The sequence below is a fragment of the Impatiens glandulifera genome, chromosome 4, assembly GCF_907164915.1.
Source record: "Impatiens glandulifera chromosome 4, dImpGla2.1, whole genome shotgun sequence".
Classification (NCBI taxonomy): domain Eukaryota; kingdom Viridiplantae; phylum Streptophyta; class Magnoliopsida; order Ericales; family Balsaminaceae; genus Impatiens; species Impatiens glandulifera.
Genome location: NC_061865.1, coordinates 37,530,421 through 37,551,013, shown reverse-complemented (window position 1 = coordinate 37,551,013; position 20,593 = coordinate 37,530,421). Strand labels below are relative to the sequence as shown.

The following is a 20,593-nucleotide window of genomic DNA, read 5'->3' as shown; positions in this document are numbered from 1 at the left end:
TAGGAAGTCTTGATCTGTATTCCGCCGTAAGCACAATAAATTAAAAAATAATTTATATATCTTTTCAATAATTTAAAAAATAATAAATAATACAGACAAAATGATATAACTAAGAATCGTTTAAACTAAATTACAAAATATTATAAATAAAATTAAAAAAAAAAAGCATTTAGAAAAAAATACAACACAAAAATGTTCACCAATATCAAATAAGAACAAATTAAATGAACGCATAGGTTTTCGAGAAAATCAATGAGTTCCCCGATCGCCTAAATTAGTTTACCCAATGAAACTTCACTAACTGTGATAATAATATAATTATGAATTAAACGCATCGGTCGACAACGATCATTGGACGTTCTGAAGTTCTTTTCAAATCAAATAGTCCACCAGGAGATAAGCGGGATTGGGGCCAAACGACTCAGACCAACCGAGCTCACTATCTTTATCCAAACTTTCCAACAATTAATGATAGATTTCGGCATAACCCACTGAATATAAGTCATGTTTCATAATAAGCTCCAAACCACAATCACTTCATTACAATGTAAGAGCAAGTGAGGCGCTAACTCCGCCTCTCCATAATACACCATTTTTTATGCATATGTCGTCTCTCAAAATCCCTTCATGAATTATACTTCATCCAAAGAACGAGATATTCGATGAAAACTTAGAGTTTCAAAACTTCTCCCATATGAGATGGTAAGGATCATTCTCCGTAATTAAAGAGTAGCAATGATTAACCTTAAAATTACCAATATCTTGTCAACGCTAAATATCAGACGAAGAATGATTCACCTCGCGCCCCACTAGGTTCAACACTCTATCATGTGAAGTTAACTTTTCAACATTTAGTTTTCTCATATACTTGATTCATATTACACAACCATTAGAACTCACGTCAAACATGTCACTGATTGTAACATCTCTACATATAACGATCTAGACAATAGTCGGGAACGATGATCTCTGACACTGCACCATACGTCATCCCAAAATTAATCGAAGAGGCATCGCCAACCAAAAATACACTATGAAAAAAGATTTCCACATTATCGAGATGTCACTCCAAATACCGCATCACACTACCCGATTAATAGATCTGGTGAACCAGCTAGACCAATCATGCCCATACTTACATCTGATCATAGTAGTCCATAAATAGGTAAGCTCCGAGAAATATCTACTACACCATTTTGAAAAAATGAATTTGTTAAAAGAAGTCAAATCTCGTATACCCTAGCCTCCTTGATCCTTAAACTTTTTCACTTTATCCTTCGTAAATTACTTTTCAATAACTTAAGAAAATATAATGTTGTAAGCACTAGAATTTTACTTACCCTAATTTATAAATTTTAAAATAATTATTTTGATAAAATAAAATAAAAATAATTAAAAATTAAAGCAAAACACAATTAAAATAATTAATTAGATTAATTATTGTAATAATTAAACTCTAATTGATTATGATAATGGCAAAAAAAAACATTTTGAAATAAATGATATACTCCTTTCATCTCAAGTTAATTTTTAGAAGTCACGCCGAATTAAGATAAATAATTTAGGATAAATGTTGTATCCATTTTATCTCAAATAAATTATTTATTAAATTCCTAAAATATACAAATAAATAAATAAATGAATAATACTTTTTAGATCATAATACCATAAACTGATATTTTTCAGGTACTTTCTCTAATAATCATCGACATCAATTTCAGGTACTAGTATTTAAATATTATTATATAATTTTAAATGTAAGAAAACTTGTGCATTTTTATGACTTGAAAAATAATTGGTTATATAAAACGTAATAAAATTAAAATTTTCAAAAGCTAAGACTTTATAAAGTAGAGACTGTATTTTAACGGGTACGGAGGACATAATGCGAAAACTTTCTCGAATATCACCAAACACCGAACTTAAAAAAATCTTTGGTCAAATATACGTATGTAGATGAATGCTTTTATTAATTTTAAAATTAAAAATTAATCGACAACTCTTTGATCAGATAAATAGTCTTGTAAATTAATTATTTTAAATCTAAAAGATTATCTAATTTGATTATTTTAAATTTAAAAGATTATCTAAATTCGAAGTAATTTATTCTTGTAATTAATTTCAAAACATTGAGACATATTTCTAAAAAAAAAATTTATTAGTACTTCTAATTTATAGATATTTATTATGAGTTATGGGATATTTAAATTTTGATTAAACATTTCAAAACAAATTTAAAAATTTATTATACAATTACATCTTATTTATTATTAAAACTAAATCAAACTAGCCCATCTGATGTTTATACATAACAAACTTTTCAATTATTGAACTTAAAACAATAAAAATTGTACCAGCTCATATAAATATATATATAGAAAAGAAGAAAAGAAGAAAAGAAGAATCCCACGTTTCAATATCCAAAACTAATTAAAAAAAATCCTATTCCCACATATCAAAGAAGACTGCTTTGAAGTTTGAGCTTCCCCACTACTATTAATTGCTACCATGTCATTCCTTCTTTCAATAGGAACGCACACTCACACACAATCTCTCTCTCTCTGTTCAAGCTCCACTCATCTGTAAGTCTGCCACTTAATCAATTATTATTGTTTGAGATTTGAGATTTGTCTTCCGACATGCATTCGTCAAGTTCTTGTTCTGTATTAGCATCATTCAATCTTGAATGTTTAGTATAATCTTCTTACATGACAATTTTTTAATGGAATCGATTGATATGCGTTTTTTATCAGCTTCTCGGAACTTCCTTTTGTTTAGTCTAGATCAAGTTCAAAAGCATTTGATTTTTGTTCGTCAACTTCTGTTTTGGAAGGATAAACAAACAAATCAAGAATGATATAGATCTTAGATCCCTATCTTACTTCTCTATTTAACTGTAATTGAGATTTTACTAACATTTGGCTTTCTAACTATGATGTGAACAGAAGCTGAAAATTAACAGAGATGGGAAGGGTTTTCGTTCTTTTGTTGAGCATTTTGCTCAGCTGTTGCTGGGCTGAAATTGCAAGAGCTGATGATGTGAAGTATAAGTCTTCAAAATATCCATTGAACACTCGAATAAAGGATCTCATGCAGCGGATGACTTTGGAGGAAAAGATTGGCCAAATGGTACAGATCGATAGAACTGTTGCCTCATCTCAGGTCATGAAGAAGTACCTTATAGGTAAAACTTTACTTTGAACTTTGAAGAACGGAAACTCAGAAGTATCATTAGGGTTTCACTGGCTTCTGAGGATGATTTTGCTTCTGTTAGATCATAAGACTGCAGAAAATATCTAAATCTTTTTAAACTATAGACAATCAAACTTAATGGCTATGATAAGAGCTATATATCCAGATCCGGAAGAGCTCAATTAGGATATTTTTGATTGAAAGACTAAACCATGTGACTAAATCTGAATGTACAAAGCCTTCAAGTACAAACATTCATGTTAAAGAAAAAAAGTGGTTTGACTTCAAATGCAGTTTGCAAATGTTGCACATTCTTCTCAGATATGTCCATTTCCCTTCATCTCTCAGCAGATGTCTATACATTCTTTTATTAGTAAAAATATGAAAAATAGATTGCATGTGATTAAAAATGGTTATAACTTAATTACAATTTGTTCTTTCTTCTTCTCAGGGAGTATCTTAAGTGGTGGAGGAAGTGTTCCAGGAAAACAGGCAACTCCTCAGACTTGGATAAACATGGTGAATGATTTTCAGAAGGGTTCTATGTCAACTCGTCTTGCGATTCCAATGATTTATGGGATTGATGCTGTTCATGGACATAACAATGTCTACAAATCTACAATCTTTCCCCACAATGTCGGACTTGGGGCCACAAGGTATATTATTTTTTTGGAATTAAAGGAGAACTAGCATGACATTATTACCTAATAATTGAAGCTATAAATTTCGACTATCCTCCTTTATTTTCTTGTATGGAGTCAGTTTTCTTTCTTTCTTTTTTTCATTAGACATTATGAAGTTGAACTTTTTTCTTTTCTGTTATGTCAATTAGGGATCCTGACCTGGTCAAGCGAATTGGAGCTGCTACAGCTCTTGAGGTTAGAGCTACAGGCATTCCATATGTTTTTGCCCCATGTATTGCGGTAAGTAAATATAAATAGTTCTTCAAATTATATATAATGAGTTGGATTTTCAACAATTTATGGTTCTTCTTTTTCTTCAGGTATGCAGAGATCCAAGATGGGGACGGTGTTTCGAAAGCTATAGTGAAGATCACAAAATTGTTCAAACAATGACAGAGATTATACCTGGATTGCAAGGAGATATCCCTGCTAATTCGCGAAAAGGAGTTCCATATGTTGGTGGCAAGTAAGAGATTTCCTTGTGCCTTTCAGTATTTTAAAAGGTTAATTATGATACATTGGCCGGTTATGATAAAATTAAACCTAGTAATTTAGTGCAATAATTTAGAAACTGGTTGCCCCATTGATACAACAATTGAGTCATGGACTATATATTATTCTTTCAGGATGTGACCAGTGACCAACTCTTTTTTTTCTAGGCGTTACACTTACATGTGGATGAATGTGGAAAGATTGATACATGAACCTTGTTTATATTGCTACACTTTAGGGCTTTTCTAGAAGATAAGAATTGTTGTCATAAATCTTATGTGATGCTTCATGTTTAAACTTTATGCTTGGTCAACCTAGGTGGGCTGTCAATTCCATCTTTGGATACCAAGAAAAGTAAGAAGAGAGGTTCAATAACACAAATAGGGAAAATAGAAAGTCAAAGATGGACAATAAATTATTGCATTTTTGCTAAATGGGACAAAAAAATCAAGCTTGCATTACTTGACTTTTAATCATTTGCTTGTATAATTGAAGTTTGTTTGATATTTGTATTATTTGGAAAAAAAAATCACGTTTGATGTTTGGTTTAAAATTAGATTATTATTTAGGTTCATTTACTATTTTATTATTACCTTAAATTTATTATAAATTAAATTTTAAAAGATGAAAGGTATTTTGGTTAATTATTTGATTGATAAAGTGATGTTTAATGAGAATTTAATTTAAGAGAGAAATGTATTCCAAATTAGGAATAAATTCTTCAGTGAAAGTGGGCATACTTCATGCTTATCATGTTATCTTGTTATATTCTAATGACTTTCCTTACCCATTTCAAGTAATGTAAACCTATTACAGAGAAACAATGGTCCCATTTATAAACATTTTTTTTAATGTTTCTGAATATACACATAAATGCTTAAAAGTTAAACTTATTTAGACATAAATTCAAAGAACTTATTTTTTACTTGCGTATCTGGATACAAAAAAAAGTACAGTCGTCCCAAATGGGCTATCTAAAATCTAAATAGAGTTTTTGCATCCAATGTAAAATTTGCCAAAAGTAATCATTCTTGTATTCAAATGGAACAAAAAACTCTCTTTATAGTACTGATCTGTATTTCCTATTAAAGGCGTTTTTCTGAGTTATTAATGTTATGCATGCTAGTAAGTTAAAGAATAGAAAAGGGGATTGATGTATTTGTAGCAATGTGAGAACATATGAAATAAAGTTATAAAGAACATATTTCCATTGTGACCAATATACCTTTTGAATTGGGAGCAACTTAACCTAGCCCATTGAGCTTTGTTTATACTGTCCTTGATAACCATATTGTTTTTTAATAAAGCAACAATTTATCGTTCAGGACTAAGGTGGCAGCATGCGCAAAGCATTATTTGGGTGACGGTGGAACGACAAAAGGAATAAATGAGAATAACACTGTGATAAACAGGAATGGATTATTCGGCATTCACATGCCTGGCTATTACAACTCTATCATCAAGGGTGTAGCAACTGTCATGATTTCTTACTCCAGTTGGAATGGTGTTAAGATGCACTCGAACCGTGAACTCATCACTGGTTATCTTAAGGGCTCCTTGCGTTTCAGGGTATGAATTTTGCCTATCTCAACTAAACAAATTGATCAGTTTTTTTTTTTTCTTTAAAAACAAAAGATAAGTAAGGAAGTTGGTTAAGTTAAATTTGGGTACTGTCTCAAATACATGAATGACTGAATAATAATTGAAGAAATTTCTTTGAATTATTTTCAGGGTTTTGTCATATCAGATTGGCAAGGAATCGATCGGATCACAACTCCTGAGCATGCCAACTACACATATTCCATTGTCACTGGAGTTAATGCTGGCATTGACATGGTTGTGATTAATTCATCTTGTCTTATGTTCTAGTTTGAAGCTTTATCTGTGTTGATATGCTCATGGGACATTCTGTGTGTGTATATTTCAGATAATGGTTCCTTACAACTATACAGAATTCATTGATGGTCTCACCTATCTAGTGAAGAACAATTTCATTCCCATAAGCAGAATTGACGATGCAGTAAAAAGGATTCTGCGTGTCAAATTCACTATGGGCTTATTTGATTACCCATATGCAGATGAAAGCCTTGTTAACCAGCTCGGCAGCAAGGTCAGTTTTTTCTTCTTTCTTTTGCATTATGACTTTTCCAATAGCTTGTTTGACGAAGATTTTTTTCCTTCTTTTTTTTATTTATTTATGAAAAGGTGAATTATTTGAGTTAATGACTAAAATATTCTTTGAAAAAACTAATGATAATGGAATAATAGGGGTTAATCCTTTATCAAACAAGGGCCTAGTTTCTTCCAGGCTACTCTTATTGAATTGCTTGGACTTCAACACCAGTAGAGATTATAAAAAAGATAATATCTATGCAGTGCTAAAATAAAGATTATGTTATCCAATCCAAAACTTGACCTACTTTAAGCTGTTTTTATTTTGTTTGTTAATAATTTAAACAGGAACACAGAGAATTGGCAAGAGAAGCAGTAAGAAAAACTCTGGTGCTTCTAAAGAATGGGAAAACTGGAGACAAGCCATTGCTGCCGCTCCCAAAGAAGGCTTCTAAAATTCTTGTTGCTGGAACCCATGCTGACAATCTTGGTTACCAGTGCGGTGGTTGGACTATTGAATGGCAAGGACTTAGTGGCAACAACCTCACATCTGGTACTCACTCTTCATCTCTTGCTATATATACACATCGTTATTGGTCTTATGAAAATTGGTCCACATTATAACCATATGAAATATGATTCAATTTTATGTCATCTTTGGTTTTCATAGAACTTGCTTGTTTCAGGATTTATTTTTAGGAAAATTGCATTAATTTTTAAAATGTTAAGGGATAATTGGGATTTTGTGTGTGTATTGTCCAGTATGCCATTTGAATTGTAGGTGAAAAAACAAGACTATCCTTTGAATGCATTTATAAAAAGTTAAGAAGGGTAGTTTAGTTGATTAATTTTTGCTGCAAACAAACCATATTACAGATGAAGAGGGTACACCAGATGGGGAGAGTATTAAGACATATACTCCCCTTTAGATGACTTGACCCATGTAAATAGTTCGTGGGCAAGTGGCAATTCCAATAAAGAAAATGAAAGATGATGATAAGCTAAATTTCCTTTTTTTCATGAGCTTGTTTGAGTAAGGTTTTCTTCATGGCAATAGACATTTTTTTAAAAGAGAGAAGAAAAGTTTAATAAGGGATTATCTTTTTTTTTTGTGTGTGTGTATTATCCATTATGCCCTTTGTCTTTCAGGTGAAAAGTCATTACTGATTTGAATACAATTATAAAAAAAATTATTAAGAATAGTTTTTCAATATTTTATTTGATAATTTGACATTTTATTTTTTGTTGCAAACAAACCATTTTATATACATAAGACAATAGTGATTTACATCATAAGAGGTTTTGGGTTAGTTGTTTTGTTTTTGAAAAATACATGGGTTTTTACAATCCTTGTGATTTCAACCATCAAATTATTTAATTCATCTATTAAAATACTCTTACTTTGCTTTTGTTTTAAATTTTATATACAAAAAGACTTTTTAGTAATTTAGCCCAAAGAATCCCAAACAAGAATTTGATTTTCATAACATCAAATAACCCAAACTACCACGCATCAAACGAGCTCTCATTGGCATGTTGTATAATTTTTCTAAAAATAAAATGAAAGATGGCAAGCTAAACTTGTGATTCTCATGATGTACTTTGATTGATTCCATGCTAATTTTGAATGAAAATGATTGATGATTGCAGGTACAACCATTCTAACTGCCATTAAGAAAACGGTTGACCCAACAACTGAGGTAGTCTACGAAGAGAACCCTGACTACAATTCCGTAAAATCAGGAAAATATTCATACGCGATTGTGCTTGTTGGGGAGCCCTCGTACGCTGAGACATTCGGAGACAGCTTAAATCTGACAATCCTTGAACCTGGTCCGAGCATCATCAACAACGTTTGTGGAGCAGTAAAATGTGTGGTGGTTCTTGTAACTGGCAGGCCGGTTGTGATTCAGAATTACGTTCCGAAGATCGATGCTTTAGTAGCTGCTTGGTTACCTGGAACTGAAGGCCAAGGAGTGGCAGATGTTCTATTTGGGGACTATCCTTTTACAGGAAAGCTGGCTAGGACTTGGTTCAAGACGGTTGATCAGTTGCCCATGAATGTTGGAGATAAGTATTATGATCCTCTTTACCCGTTTGGATTTGGGCTTACGACTAAACCAGCAAAAGGCCATTGATTGAAGCAGCAGGGTAAGACCTAGCAATCTTGGTTGTTTTGTTTTGTTTTCAAGAGTTCTTGTTGGAATGTGTGTTATTGTGTTATTACTTTTTAGTATCCAATGGCTACGTAGATTCGGGAATATAGCTTCGATGAGTCGGGTTTTGAGGATATTATTATGTGTATCATCTTAAGACACGATTGTAGGATGTTTTTTCCTGCAATAAATAAAGTGGGTTTTTAGTTTTAAATAAAAGTAGCTGAATTCAGTTTTACATAAAATAAGTGACATCAACTTTGGCAAACAAGATCTTCTACTATCAATTTTCATGTTTTCCCTATTGCGGACCAATCAAAATTCAGAAGCATTATTATATTAATAAATTACATCTGGGTTGAAGGGAAGTGAGAGAGAATTCAAAACTCGGATTTCATTCCGGGTTTACCTCAAACGGCGTTAACGGAATATCTAGATAACGTATGGAGCGAAGCTCCCTTCTCCCAAGTTCCATGTTAAAAAATATGAAGATATATTGTTTCGAACGAAGCTCACTTCTCTCAAGACTCCATGTAAAGAGGAATGAAGAGATGCGGTACAGAGCGAAGCATACTTCGCCCAGGTGCCCCGTTGAACGAAATGAAGAGATGCTCTTAGAGCGAAGCATATTTCGCTTCAATTATTTTTAATACCTGACGTTCATGTAAAACCTCCAATACATCCAATGTAAAGACCGTTTCAATATCATGTAAAAACATTTATTCATTATGTGAAATACAAAAATTAACAAAAATAAAATATTTTTATATTAAAAATAAAAATTTTTATGAAGAGAACGCTTTTCAGTGAAGCATACTTTGCTTTTATTAATTATGTTTATATAAAAAATTAAAAATTTTATTTACGAAGAGACGTTTTTCAGTGAAACATACTTCGTTTCAATTAGTTTATATGTCTAGAGAATCGAGCGAAGCGTCCTTTGCCCGGGCGACATTTGAAATGGAATGAATTGACGCTTTTAGAACGAAGCTTACTTCGCTCGTGCGCCATGTAAAACAGAATGAATAGAAGCTTTTCGAGCGAAGCGTCATTCGCCCGGGCGCCATGTAAAACAGAATGAATAGACGCTTTTCGAGCGAAGACTCCTTCGCCTAGTCGCCATGTGAAATGGAATGAATAGACACTTTTAGAGCGAAAACTCCTTCGCCCAGGTGCTATGTAAAATGGAATGCATAAACGCTTTTCGAGCGAAGCGTACTTCGCCTAGGTGCCATGTAAAACAGAATGATTGTGAAGCTAGCTTCGTTTATGAATTTAAAAACTCAACCTTGTGAAGCAAACATTGTTAATGTTATAATTTTTGTGAAATGAAAATCGTTTTATGTAGGAATAAAACATATTTTTCCCGCTACAAATCTCACTCTTCATTTTTATAACTATTCACATTCTCTCTCTCTCTCTCTCTCTGAGCGATCATCTTTCTTTGAACTTTGAATCCCTAGAGTTTTATTATATTCTACAAGGATTTCTTGTGAAAATGTCACAAAACGAAGGCAAGAACATGCAAGTGGATACTTTTGACTCCCGAGAGATCGTCTTGGAGGTTTGTAAGAACATAAACGAAACCGCCCCCAATCTTGTATCCAACGACAACGCCGTCGATAAATCGGTGAAGTAGGTTATTTTGATTCATATTGTGTTTATAGTTTTTTTGATTAATATTACACCCGTTCATTCTATTTCTTTTGTCAAATACTGATTTATGTTCTCCCACTGAAAATAATGTGTTGGAGGTTTTACATGAATATATATGTAAGGAAAAGGAAAAGAAATACGAAGACGAAGACGAAGACGAAGACGAAGACGAAGACGAATACAAAGTCATCGACTGATGAATTAGTTTCTACTGTTGCTGTCGAAGCTACTGATATTGCTACAACTACACATGTCGATGAAGATTTACCACCACCTCCCCCAAAAACCAAAACCATCAAAAAAAAGAAAAGCAACATTTCTAACAAGATCATCCCCTCTTGGCCTTTTTCACATGAATCCTAAATTGAACGTAGAACAGAAGGAAGTTGTGAAGGAAATTGGGTTTGGTTCTCTTCTTACATTAGGTGTCTCCAATTGCCCTGGTCATTTTTTGAAACACGTAGTAACATGTTTTGAACTGGAAAAGAGTTCTCTGATATTGGCCAACGGTGATGAGATCCTTATCGATGAAGACCTAGTCTAGTCCGTGCTGAACCTCCCGAGAGGGCCAATGAACGTAGTTGAGTCCGCTGAGGTGGACAAGAATAATGACCCTAAGTTTTTTAATTTCTTGAGGGATTGGAAGGTCAGATGGAGCGGGGAATAATCAACTTCAGCTCCTGAAACACTTTCTATGATACCCAAGATATTAAGTAACACAAGTGCAAACAACGATTTCAAAATCGACTTTGTTGTCTCAAGTTTTGTATGTCCAGTTTAAAATTCACGAGCTAGGTAAACACTTATTCAAACCTATTATATATCTATTTGTATTTGTGAATACTTAAACATGTATTCTATTAATTCAGGTTCAAAATTCTCAAATCCTTAATGGATGTTGATAACATAAAGAACCTGAACTGATGCATCTTCACACTATAACGATTGGTTGAAAGTGTAAGAAATTAGCAAGAAAAAGATAAAAAAGATAAAAATCCATATTTTGATGGACCTCTAACCTTTTTATTAGTAAATAATTACTCTTTTGTATATGATTTATAGATATGAAATATTCACTAACATGTTTCCCATTCCTTTACTTCAGATTTGCTACCTAGATGGTGTTTTTGTCAATGATGTACGTCATCTTTATGAAAGGTATTTTCCAATCATCTCTTGCTGGGATGACACCACATTGTTAGAGATTACCACGTTAGAAGCTCGCGCATGTGGTTTTGGGATGGGCAGGGAAAGAGCACGCCTAACAGATAAAGAACCTGAGATTCTAGTTAATTTATTGGAATTACCTGAAGATGATGAGCAGGTATGTTGAAAGAAGAAATTGATACTTTCTTGTTTTTGAGATTAATAAGGTATGATTTTTTATAATCCACAGATGTTAACATCTAAAGCCTTGCAAACTTTTAAAGATACAACACACCCACTGAATTACCTATCAGGTGAGTTGGAGAAACGCAACATCGATCCCAAGCCTATTTTGAGGTCGGTTTCTTGAACCTAACAGAGTCTAAAGGGTTCATGAAACACTTGAAAGTGAATAATGTTGAGGGTTGTGTAACTAAGGAAGATCCTCTAAAGGAGGCACTTGGGGACACTTTAGAGAGTGCGGGCTTGAAAATGAATAGTCCCTTGGTTGAATACCCCTGTGAGGATGCAGCTGAGCACAATGAAGATAGTCTATAACCCTCTGTTGAACGGAATGATAAGGGTGAGGAAACCAAAGCTTGCGAAGCTTCTAAAGCTTATGAATCTTCTGAAGATGAATATGAAGATGAAGATGAAGATGAGGGGGGACACATCAACATTAGAGACTATCCGAAGAGGAAGATCACAAAAATTCCGATGCACCTTCAATCCCTTTACATGAAAGTCGTTGCGAAGAAGTTGAACCAAAAAATAACCAACAAGGAACAAAGATTGGTCGATTTTGTGTTTTGTGAAGACCTTGATGAAATGTAAGTGAAGCATGCTTTTCTAAATTTGAATCATTTTAGTAGTTATGTTCTACATGAATTTATTTTGCAGGGAGGTACTGTACAAAGGGTCTCCCGGTAATATAACCCATAAAGAATTTCTAACAATGAAAGATAAAGAAGAAGTGGTGAGCGAAGTGGTGGACGCTTGGGCCATACATTTGCACTTCAAATTTAGTAGGTTAGAAAGACATGAAAAGCGAATAATTTGTTTTTCAACAATATCATATGTAAGTGCTTCACTTGGTTTTTTGCTATTTATTGCTCAATGTTCATAACTTTGATACTTTAAAGTTTATTTGCAGATTAATATGAGATTTGATTACAGCTTATTTTCCTATTGCCTTCAAGAAGACTTGAAGAACTTCAAAATAACAGTTAAAACGCTGACCTGGTATGTGCATAACCATTCCAAGTAACACATTTCTTTTATGCTTATATGCAATAATATCAAATAATTCATGTTTGTATTCTTTTTACAAATATTCCTACCGGTCCTCTAGGCCGGGCATTACTTTCTTGTATGTGCCAATATGTCTTTTTCCAAAATCGAAGTAATAGACAACAGCGGACGTCCGCGTGGTGTTAAAATTCGGGAGAAGTATACCAATTTGACTAGCCACATTAATAATTTTGTGGCTTTCTTGGAAGAACTAGGCCTAGTAGAAGTAGCTGGAAAAATTAAAAAAATGAAGAAAATGACTCCAAATTTGAAGTGGCAAGATAATACAAACAAACCTGATGTGGTATATATTTAATGAGGCATATGGAAACATATAGAGGAAATATGAAGAAGTGGGATATTGACATCACTAGTGACAATGTAAGTGTTAAACATATGTTAGTCTATGATAATTTTTTATACATTTTATTATACTTTCTCTTGTTGTTTTGAAGGTCGAAGAAACTTTGAGTAGACTGAGAATAAAATATTTATATAGAGTTCTTATGTCAGACCACAATGTCAATAAGATTAACTTAAAGAAGTCAATTAGATTAAGATTTTAGAGTTGTATGTATAAATGAATTTTAATTAGTGTACTTTCACTTTATGCACTTATAATTTATTTATGTTTATAATAGAAAACTTTGAATGATTATATTTCACATTCTGTACTTCTTGTACCCATGTTTTTAATCGTTACTACCGGACAAAGGTATTGAAAAAAAATCTCTTCATGAATGTGAAAAAAATTATTCCTTCATGAAGCGATTTTAACTTCACAGAAATTATAACATTAACGAAGCTAGCTTCACAAGGTTGGGTTTTTAATTTCATAAACGAAGTTAGTTTCACAGGTTTTGTTTTTAAATTCATAAACAAAGTTAACTTCACAAGTTATGAAGCGATTTTAACTTCACATAAATTATAACATTAACGAAGCTAGCTTCACAAGGTTGGGTTTTTAATTTCATAAACGAAGCTAGTTTCACAAGTTCTGTTTTTAAATTTATAAACGAAGCTAGCTTCACAAGTACTGTTTTTAACTTCACAAGTCCTTTCATGTAACACCCCTACCGGAGTAATGTAAAGATGTTAATACATGAATGAAAAATCATTTATTGCTTCATCAACAGGCGCTACAATTTGATTCATTTCGCCTCTTTCAACTCTCTGAAGTAGCTAGTGTCATCATCTATTTAATCTCTCTCTTTATGTTTTGACTCTCTCCCTCCCAAGTCTCTACCGGCAAATAGGTTCTTTGACTACCTCATTCATTCTCTTCATTCATTTAGTGTAATACTCATCTTAGAAGGTAGAGATGGAGCCAAAGATGCTGGTTTTTTTTTTTGAGAACGAAAGATGCTGGTTTTATCGCAACAACAGTTGGAGCGATACTTAAGTCTGATCAACGAGGACCCTATCACTTTTTTCACGGTCGTAAACCACCATTCAATCCTGAGGGAAGGCTTAACAATGAGCTTAGACCAAACAAAACATCACCAACCAAGAGAATAAGAACATCCTCCCACAATTGAAGCGAACAAGAACATCATTACTCCCAAAACCGAATCCAACAAGAACATCATTACTCCCACAACCCAAGCCAACAAGAACACTATTACTCCCACAATAGAAGCCAACAAGAACACCATTACTCCCACAACTCAAGCCAACAAGAACACCATTAATCCCACAACAGAAGCAAACAAGAAGATCATTACTACCACAACACAAGCCAACAAGAACACCATCACTCCCACAACCGAAGCAAACACGAACATCAATACTCCCACAATTAAATCCAAGAAGAACCTCATTACTCCCACAACCGAAGCCAACAAGATCCAAATTTCTCCTACCAAAATTTTTCAAGAAACAACTCCTGGACCATCAAAGCCCTTAAGTTTTGTAGAAAATACCCCCGAAATTTGAGAACCGATTGGTTAAGCGAGGCAATCACCACCGAAACCAACATCAACTCTTATCTCTTGTCAGTAGTAAAAATTGAAGAACAATGCATCTCTATTCTTCCACCGCCACTTAAACCTACATTGCATCGTCTACCATATAAAGATGGACAAAAATTGAACGAATGGCTTGAAGGATTAAAATTGCCCACAATATTGAATACCCTATATTACGATAAAATGTTTAAGGATGTCAAGGATATATCAAACAAGCATAAGATAATTATGGGGTTCGTATTTGATAAAGGACTAGAAAAAACGTAATGTTTCCTCTACATTCTTATTTATACTAAAAATATTTACTTTCTACCTCATCCTGAAACATGTTTTCTTGTCTTATGAAGTGGAATGTTATTTTTTTTGTGATACACTATTTCTCCACCTGACGCGCGTAGACATGCTTACCTTGGTTGTTGATTACTGGGTAGACAGTCTGATTGTTGATGTTTGGTCGTATTTGTTGAACGTAACTTTTAGGAGAAAATAAAAATCTACACACAATAAGCTTTTCTTTACAATCGTCATCATCGTAAGTTATACTACCACTATTGTTTATCAATTATCTTATTAGTGTTATAATACAGACTATGCTGTAAACAGGCTTATGTTAATGAGGGAAGTATTATGAAAGCGAAATTCGACGAAAGGTTCTATGAGGAAACTAAGTGTTTCAACATGAAGAAAGTAGACTTGATGAATACGGATCTTGTAAGTAAATCTGTCATATACTACTATCATTTAACATCATGTACACCTCTATGCAATCTTATTTGCTTTAATTGTATTTGCAAATGTTTTTCCCAATAATTCATGAAGGCCATTTTTACTTGGTTTTCTATAACTTCATAGAACAAGAAATTCAAGTAATTGACAACATGGAGGTGATACAATCGCCCTTCGAGAAGAGATATAAGAAGGTCCAAATTTTGGTAATACACTAAACTTCTCTTTTCATCATGTTCATTTACAAATATTTGGGTTATTTGACATTACATCATGTTATTCATTATGTACCAGGCTGACTTCCTTTAACAATATATGGACGACGTAGACCCCGTTCATGGTTCAAAGTTCTCAAATTTGGAAATGAAATGTTTAAAATTGTCATGGAAGGATGGTAAGAATTACAATGATTGAGGGGTTTACTACATGAGACATATGAGGGTAAAATCAAGGGTTAGAGAAGTGGCTTCGGCAATAAAAAATAGTGCGCACACAATTGAAGAACTTGAGGATGTTATATGTTTGGGGTATCATTGGGTCGTATCTAAAAAAATAAGGATAAATGTCATGGAGGACTACATGAAATGGATTAGTGGAAGAATTTGAAAATGTATATAGATTGTGAAATTCAAATTTTCAAATTAATTTAGTTGACCGTTTACATGAATGTGTGTATTGTTTTAAATTTATGTGCTCATGGTTTTATATTGATACCTTAGATACTTCGTATAAAAACTAACTGAAGCAAAGTATTCTTCACTGAAGCGACGTATGCTTCGCTGAAGCGAAGTATGCTTCATTGAAGCGACGTATGCTTCACTGAAAAACGCCTCTTCATTATTATTAATTAGTTTTGTAATATTTTTTTATTAAATGTAAATTTTATTTTTGTTAATTCATTTATTTCACATAGTAGAATAAATGGTTTTACATGAAAGTTAAATTGTCTTTACATGGAAGAGTTGGAGGTTTTACATGACCTCTAGGCATAAAAACTAATTGAAGCGAAGTAATCTTCGCTCCATACCTCTCTACATTCCGTTTTACATGGTGCATGGAGAGAAGTAAGCTTCGCTCCATACGTTATCTCTACATTCCCTTAACAATGTTTATGGTTTTACTTAGAAAAACGTAGGGAACAGATGAATTCTTCATTTCCGGTTGACATGAAGTGATCAATAGGTTTTCATTACTTTGGTCATTGTTTTACATCGACCCCATGCATACATTCTAGCTTGTTCATGGTTTGAAATAAAATTTACATACAAATACATTTCATCTTTCACATGAAATTGGAATTTGATAGTTGATATGACAAAAGAACAGTGAACGGAGTATCGACGTCCATGTTGAAACTTTCGTCCCATTGTTGAGGAGTTGAGAATTGAGCAGTTTTGTTATTGGCATTTCATTTGATGGTTGAAACGGTATAACAATTTAAAGATTATTAATAAATGAAGAGTAATAACTCAATTATTATTAAAGTAGTTAAGGAGGCAATTACATACCAGATTTATTGGTGATTCGCTTGTTTTTCTTGTTGATTTTATTTTTCTTGAATTCTTCTCTAGTCCACCTTTCCTTCTCTTACCTGACTTTGTTGTCTTCTTATTTTTAATTCCTTTCGCTCGAATGGGGGCACCCTTAGCAGAACCTGATGCAATTGGTGGAGTTTGCGTATTATATCCTCTTGTAATTTTTATCCACATACTTACACTGGTTAAGCATAATTTCTTTCACATGCCTATACGTGTCATCTTTTTCTAATGCCTTTGTAAATAAATTCATGGACAAAACACACAAATCTTCAACATTACTGTTGTCGACCAGTGGATCAGTTCTAAAATATCCATCTTTTGCTGTTCTTGTCCACCTCTTTAATATCAATGCAAGAGGAATCTTCAACACATCAATCGTTGTGAAAATCTTTAGAATGTAAGCACACAAAATCCCTCCAAATTCAAATTTATAGCAGCTCCACTCTATATTATCATCATTCTTATGAACGGTAACTTTATGAGGGTATCTCCTAGTGTGGAGGGTTACTTTATATTTTCTCTGTGTGTCGATATCCTATAAAATTTCTACACCACAATCATGCGACATAAACCATTGTTGTTCAAAGCACTGAAATACCTCTGGAATGTAAACATTGCATGCATCCTTTAAGATCAAAACTGGATAGTTCAGACTTGGTTTGCTGGTAATTGATTTGAAATCAGCCTTTAACACATCATATCTTCTTTCGTCAATTAGTCTTTCAAAGTGTTTGAAAAATTCTAAGAACTTGTGTTTGTAAGAGCAATACATTTTCAACACACTGTTCATGCTCTCACTTCTCTTTGTTGTCGTCATATCAGCACAAAACATATGTCGTCCATACACTAATGCCCACTTTTGCCTAATGCAAAACATACGCTTCAACTAGTCGTTGTTTTCAAGCCCGTAGTTTGTCAACATTTGATTCCATGCTTCAAGAAACTTTATCTCTTCATCAAAATCATATATACATGAAGAAAAATCCTTCGAAAATTCTATGAAATTATGAAATACAGAGCTTAGATGTATGGATGCATTTTGAAATATGTGCTAAAGACAGAGACAATGATTTGTTTCGGGCCATGTAGACGTTAAGGCCCTAGCCATGGCCGCGTCTTGATCTATAAAAATGGTTTTAGGTTTTTTCCCACGCATAGCTGTGGTGAAAGTCTCAAACAACCATTCAAAAGTCATAGAAGTTTCATCGTATGATAGACCTGTACAAAATAATAGATTGTTTGTGATGATTCACACCTACAAAAATGCAACTGAACAACATTCCTTATTCTTGTTGTAGGTCGTGTCGAAACTAACAACGTCTTCGAAGTATGAATAATCAGATCGCATGTTGGAATCACACCAAAAAATATTCGTTATCAAATCGTCCACATCAAGTTAAAAAGCATTATAAAAACTTAGATCGTCTGATTGCTTTTTCTACAAATACTCTAATACACCTCCCTGTATCCCCAAATTACAGTCTCTGGTTCTTTTCAATCGCAAGTAATTTATGTAATCATTAGGAAGAAAACCAAGATTTTCCCTGCCACCAATTTGTTTGGTCATGAGAGCATGGGATGCCTTTGGAGGGATTCCCACATGAGTTGCCATCTCAATATGTAAGCCTATAGCTACATAAATATTCCTATGGCATCTATATATGTGAGTTTTCTTTGGACTTGCAAGAGGATGACAATGCTCACTAATAAAATTTACCACTTCAAACTTTCCATTTGCTGCCCTTTTTATCCTCAATTTCTCTTCACAACCGAACCTCGTTAAAGAACGACTACATTTCACATAAACATCCCGTTTGTCTTTTCCCCGTTCACCTTGTGCACTACAACAAAACTCTATCCAGTAAAAAAACATCTTTGTTAGCATGTTTTGAACTACGCCTTATACCAAACCCTATTAATTTAGCGTATGCTAAATAGAATTCGTAGGCATCTTCTTCCCTCTCAAATTTCGACCTAAATGTAAAATCAAGTTGGCTGCGATGTCATCCAAAGGTTGGCCATTTTCATCGAAATTCAATTGACGCCGACAACTCACAGATTCGCTAGTCAATTATAGAACATGGAGAAAATAAATATTGATCTCAACAAAATAAAAAAAATGCTTGTAAAATGAATGAAAAATAAGTGAAGAGCGTTTCACTTCACTAGTATTTACAGCAATCCTATAAGTGAAGAGCACTTCACTTCACTAGTATTTACAACAATCCTATAAGTGAAGAGAGCTTCACTTCACTAGTATTTACAGTGCAATATAAGTGAAGAGCGTTTCACTTCAGTAGTATTTACAACACAATATAAGTGAAGAGCGCTTCACTTCACTAGTATTTACAACAATCCTATAAGTGAAGAGTGCTTCACTTTAATATGAATAGAAACATCTTATAGTATTAGAGAAAAGAAGCACAAATGTATACATCAAATCACGATTATCATTATCTTTCATGTGGATTCCTTCCTGATTATTAACAAGAACATAACATTTCTAGTCAAGTATTTGAAAAACAAACAAAACGTTATGAAGAAAACTTGAGAAGAAGATGACATTGAAAAACGTACCATTGTCACTCCCAGATTATAATTTAGGAAAATGGATTATTGCAGATATTAATCGTGAAGTAATTATAAATACGTACCATTGTCACTACCATTGATATTTTTTGGATTATAATAATAAAATGAATAAAATAATTATCAATTAATATTAATAAATGTCAAGCGCTTGATCATATAGATAGAGAAGATTGCTTCACAATATTTGACAATTGAAAAACATGTATAGCGCTTCACATTTAATTGAGATTTGTAAATACTTTAGGTGCGCTTCCTGCATAGATTGCTATGTATTAATCAAATGTATACTTTACTTTACATGATTCTTTCATGTTCAAAGATTTCATATTTAGTAATTTTCATATTAAAAACTCATTCCATTGTTCATATCTTAAGTTAATACTATTTAAAACTACAATACTAAGTTTGAAATCACGAATATAGAAAACAAATTCCATTATGAATGCAAATATTTAGTATTGTCAATAAAACTAGTCTACAAATTAAGTAAATAAAGGTTGCAAATCACAAGCATCAATAGATTCAAGCAAGCTTGTGTGAGGAACACCATATTCATCAAAATATACTGACAAAGGATCCACTACCTCAAATATCCAAATGACTTCATTAACATCGTGCCTCGTCTCATCGTATACTACTATAGTTTTGTCGTCCTCGGGCTCAACAAATGGATTCTTCATTTCTTTAGTGATACCTCCTCCAACAATTACAAACTCTATCAGATCCTGTTTGTAAGCCGGGATGAAACCCCCTATAAAAATAAAAGTGTAACTGTCGAACCGTTTCGGAAGCTAAAAAACAAACAAAACAATTTCATTTATCATGGAGAATAATTAAGATATAGAGGAGGAATCAGACAAAACGTACATTGTTCAAATACCGCATTCTGTCAGCTCTTGGACTGCCCACGACCCCATGATTATCTTGCTGCACCTCGTACGGCTCCTCATCAACGTAACTTTTTGATTTCAAGTATGATTTTATCCTTGTATAAAAGTAATTGGTATTTAGTTTCATATATATGAAAATGAATATTGCGTTAA

The 20,593-nt window shown here is 33.2% G+C and overlaps 1 protein-coding gene across 1 annotated transcript; it reads left to right on the top strand.

The window, feature by feature from the left end:
* Positions 1 to 2,436: 2,436 nt before the first annotated feature.
* On the top strand, positions 2,437 to 8,849 carry LOC124933797 (beta-glucosidase BoGH3B-like). Its single transcript, XM_047474240.1, has 10 exons — positions 2,437 to 2,582; positions 2,946 to 3,184; positions 3,644 to 3,848; positions 4,025 to 4,115; positions 4,196 to 4,341; positions 5,693 to 5,936; positions 6,099 to 6,203; positions 6,295 to 6,477; positions 6,828 to 7,032; positions 8,130 to 8,849. The coding sequence occupies exons 2-10, from the start codon at positions 2,965 to 2,967 to the stop codon at positions 8,615 to 8,617; spliced, it is 1,887 nt and encodes a 628-aa protein (XP_047330196.1). The 5' UTR covers positions 2,437 to 2,582; positions 2,946 to 2,964; the 3' UTR covers positions 8,618 to 8,849.
* Positions 8,850 to 20,593: the final 11,744 nt, after the last annotated feature.

Excerpts from the sequence above, each read along its gene's own strand:
- LOC124933797 (XM_047474240.1), top strand. The coding sequence starts at position 2,965 with ATGGGAAGGGTTTTCGTTCTTTTGTTGAGCATTTTGCTCAGCTGTTGC. Across the intron at positions 6,204-6,294 it reads TTAATGCTGGCATTGACATG|ATAATGGTTCCTTACAACTA; the intron begins GTTGTGATTAAT and ends TGTATATTTCAG. Across the intron at positions 6,478-6,827 it reads TTAACCAGCTCGGCAGCAAG|GAACACAGAGAATTGGCAAG; the intron begins GTCAGTTTTTTC and ends TAATTTAAACAG.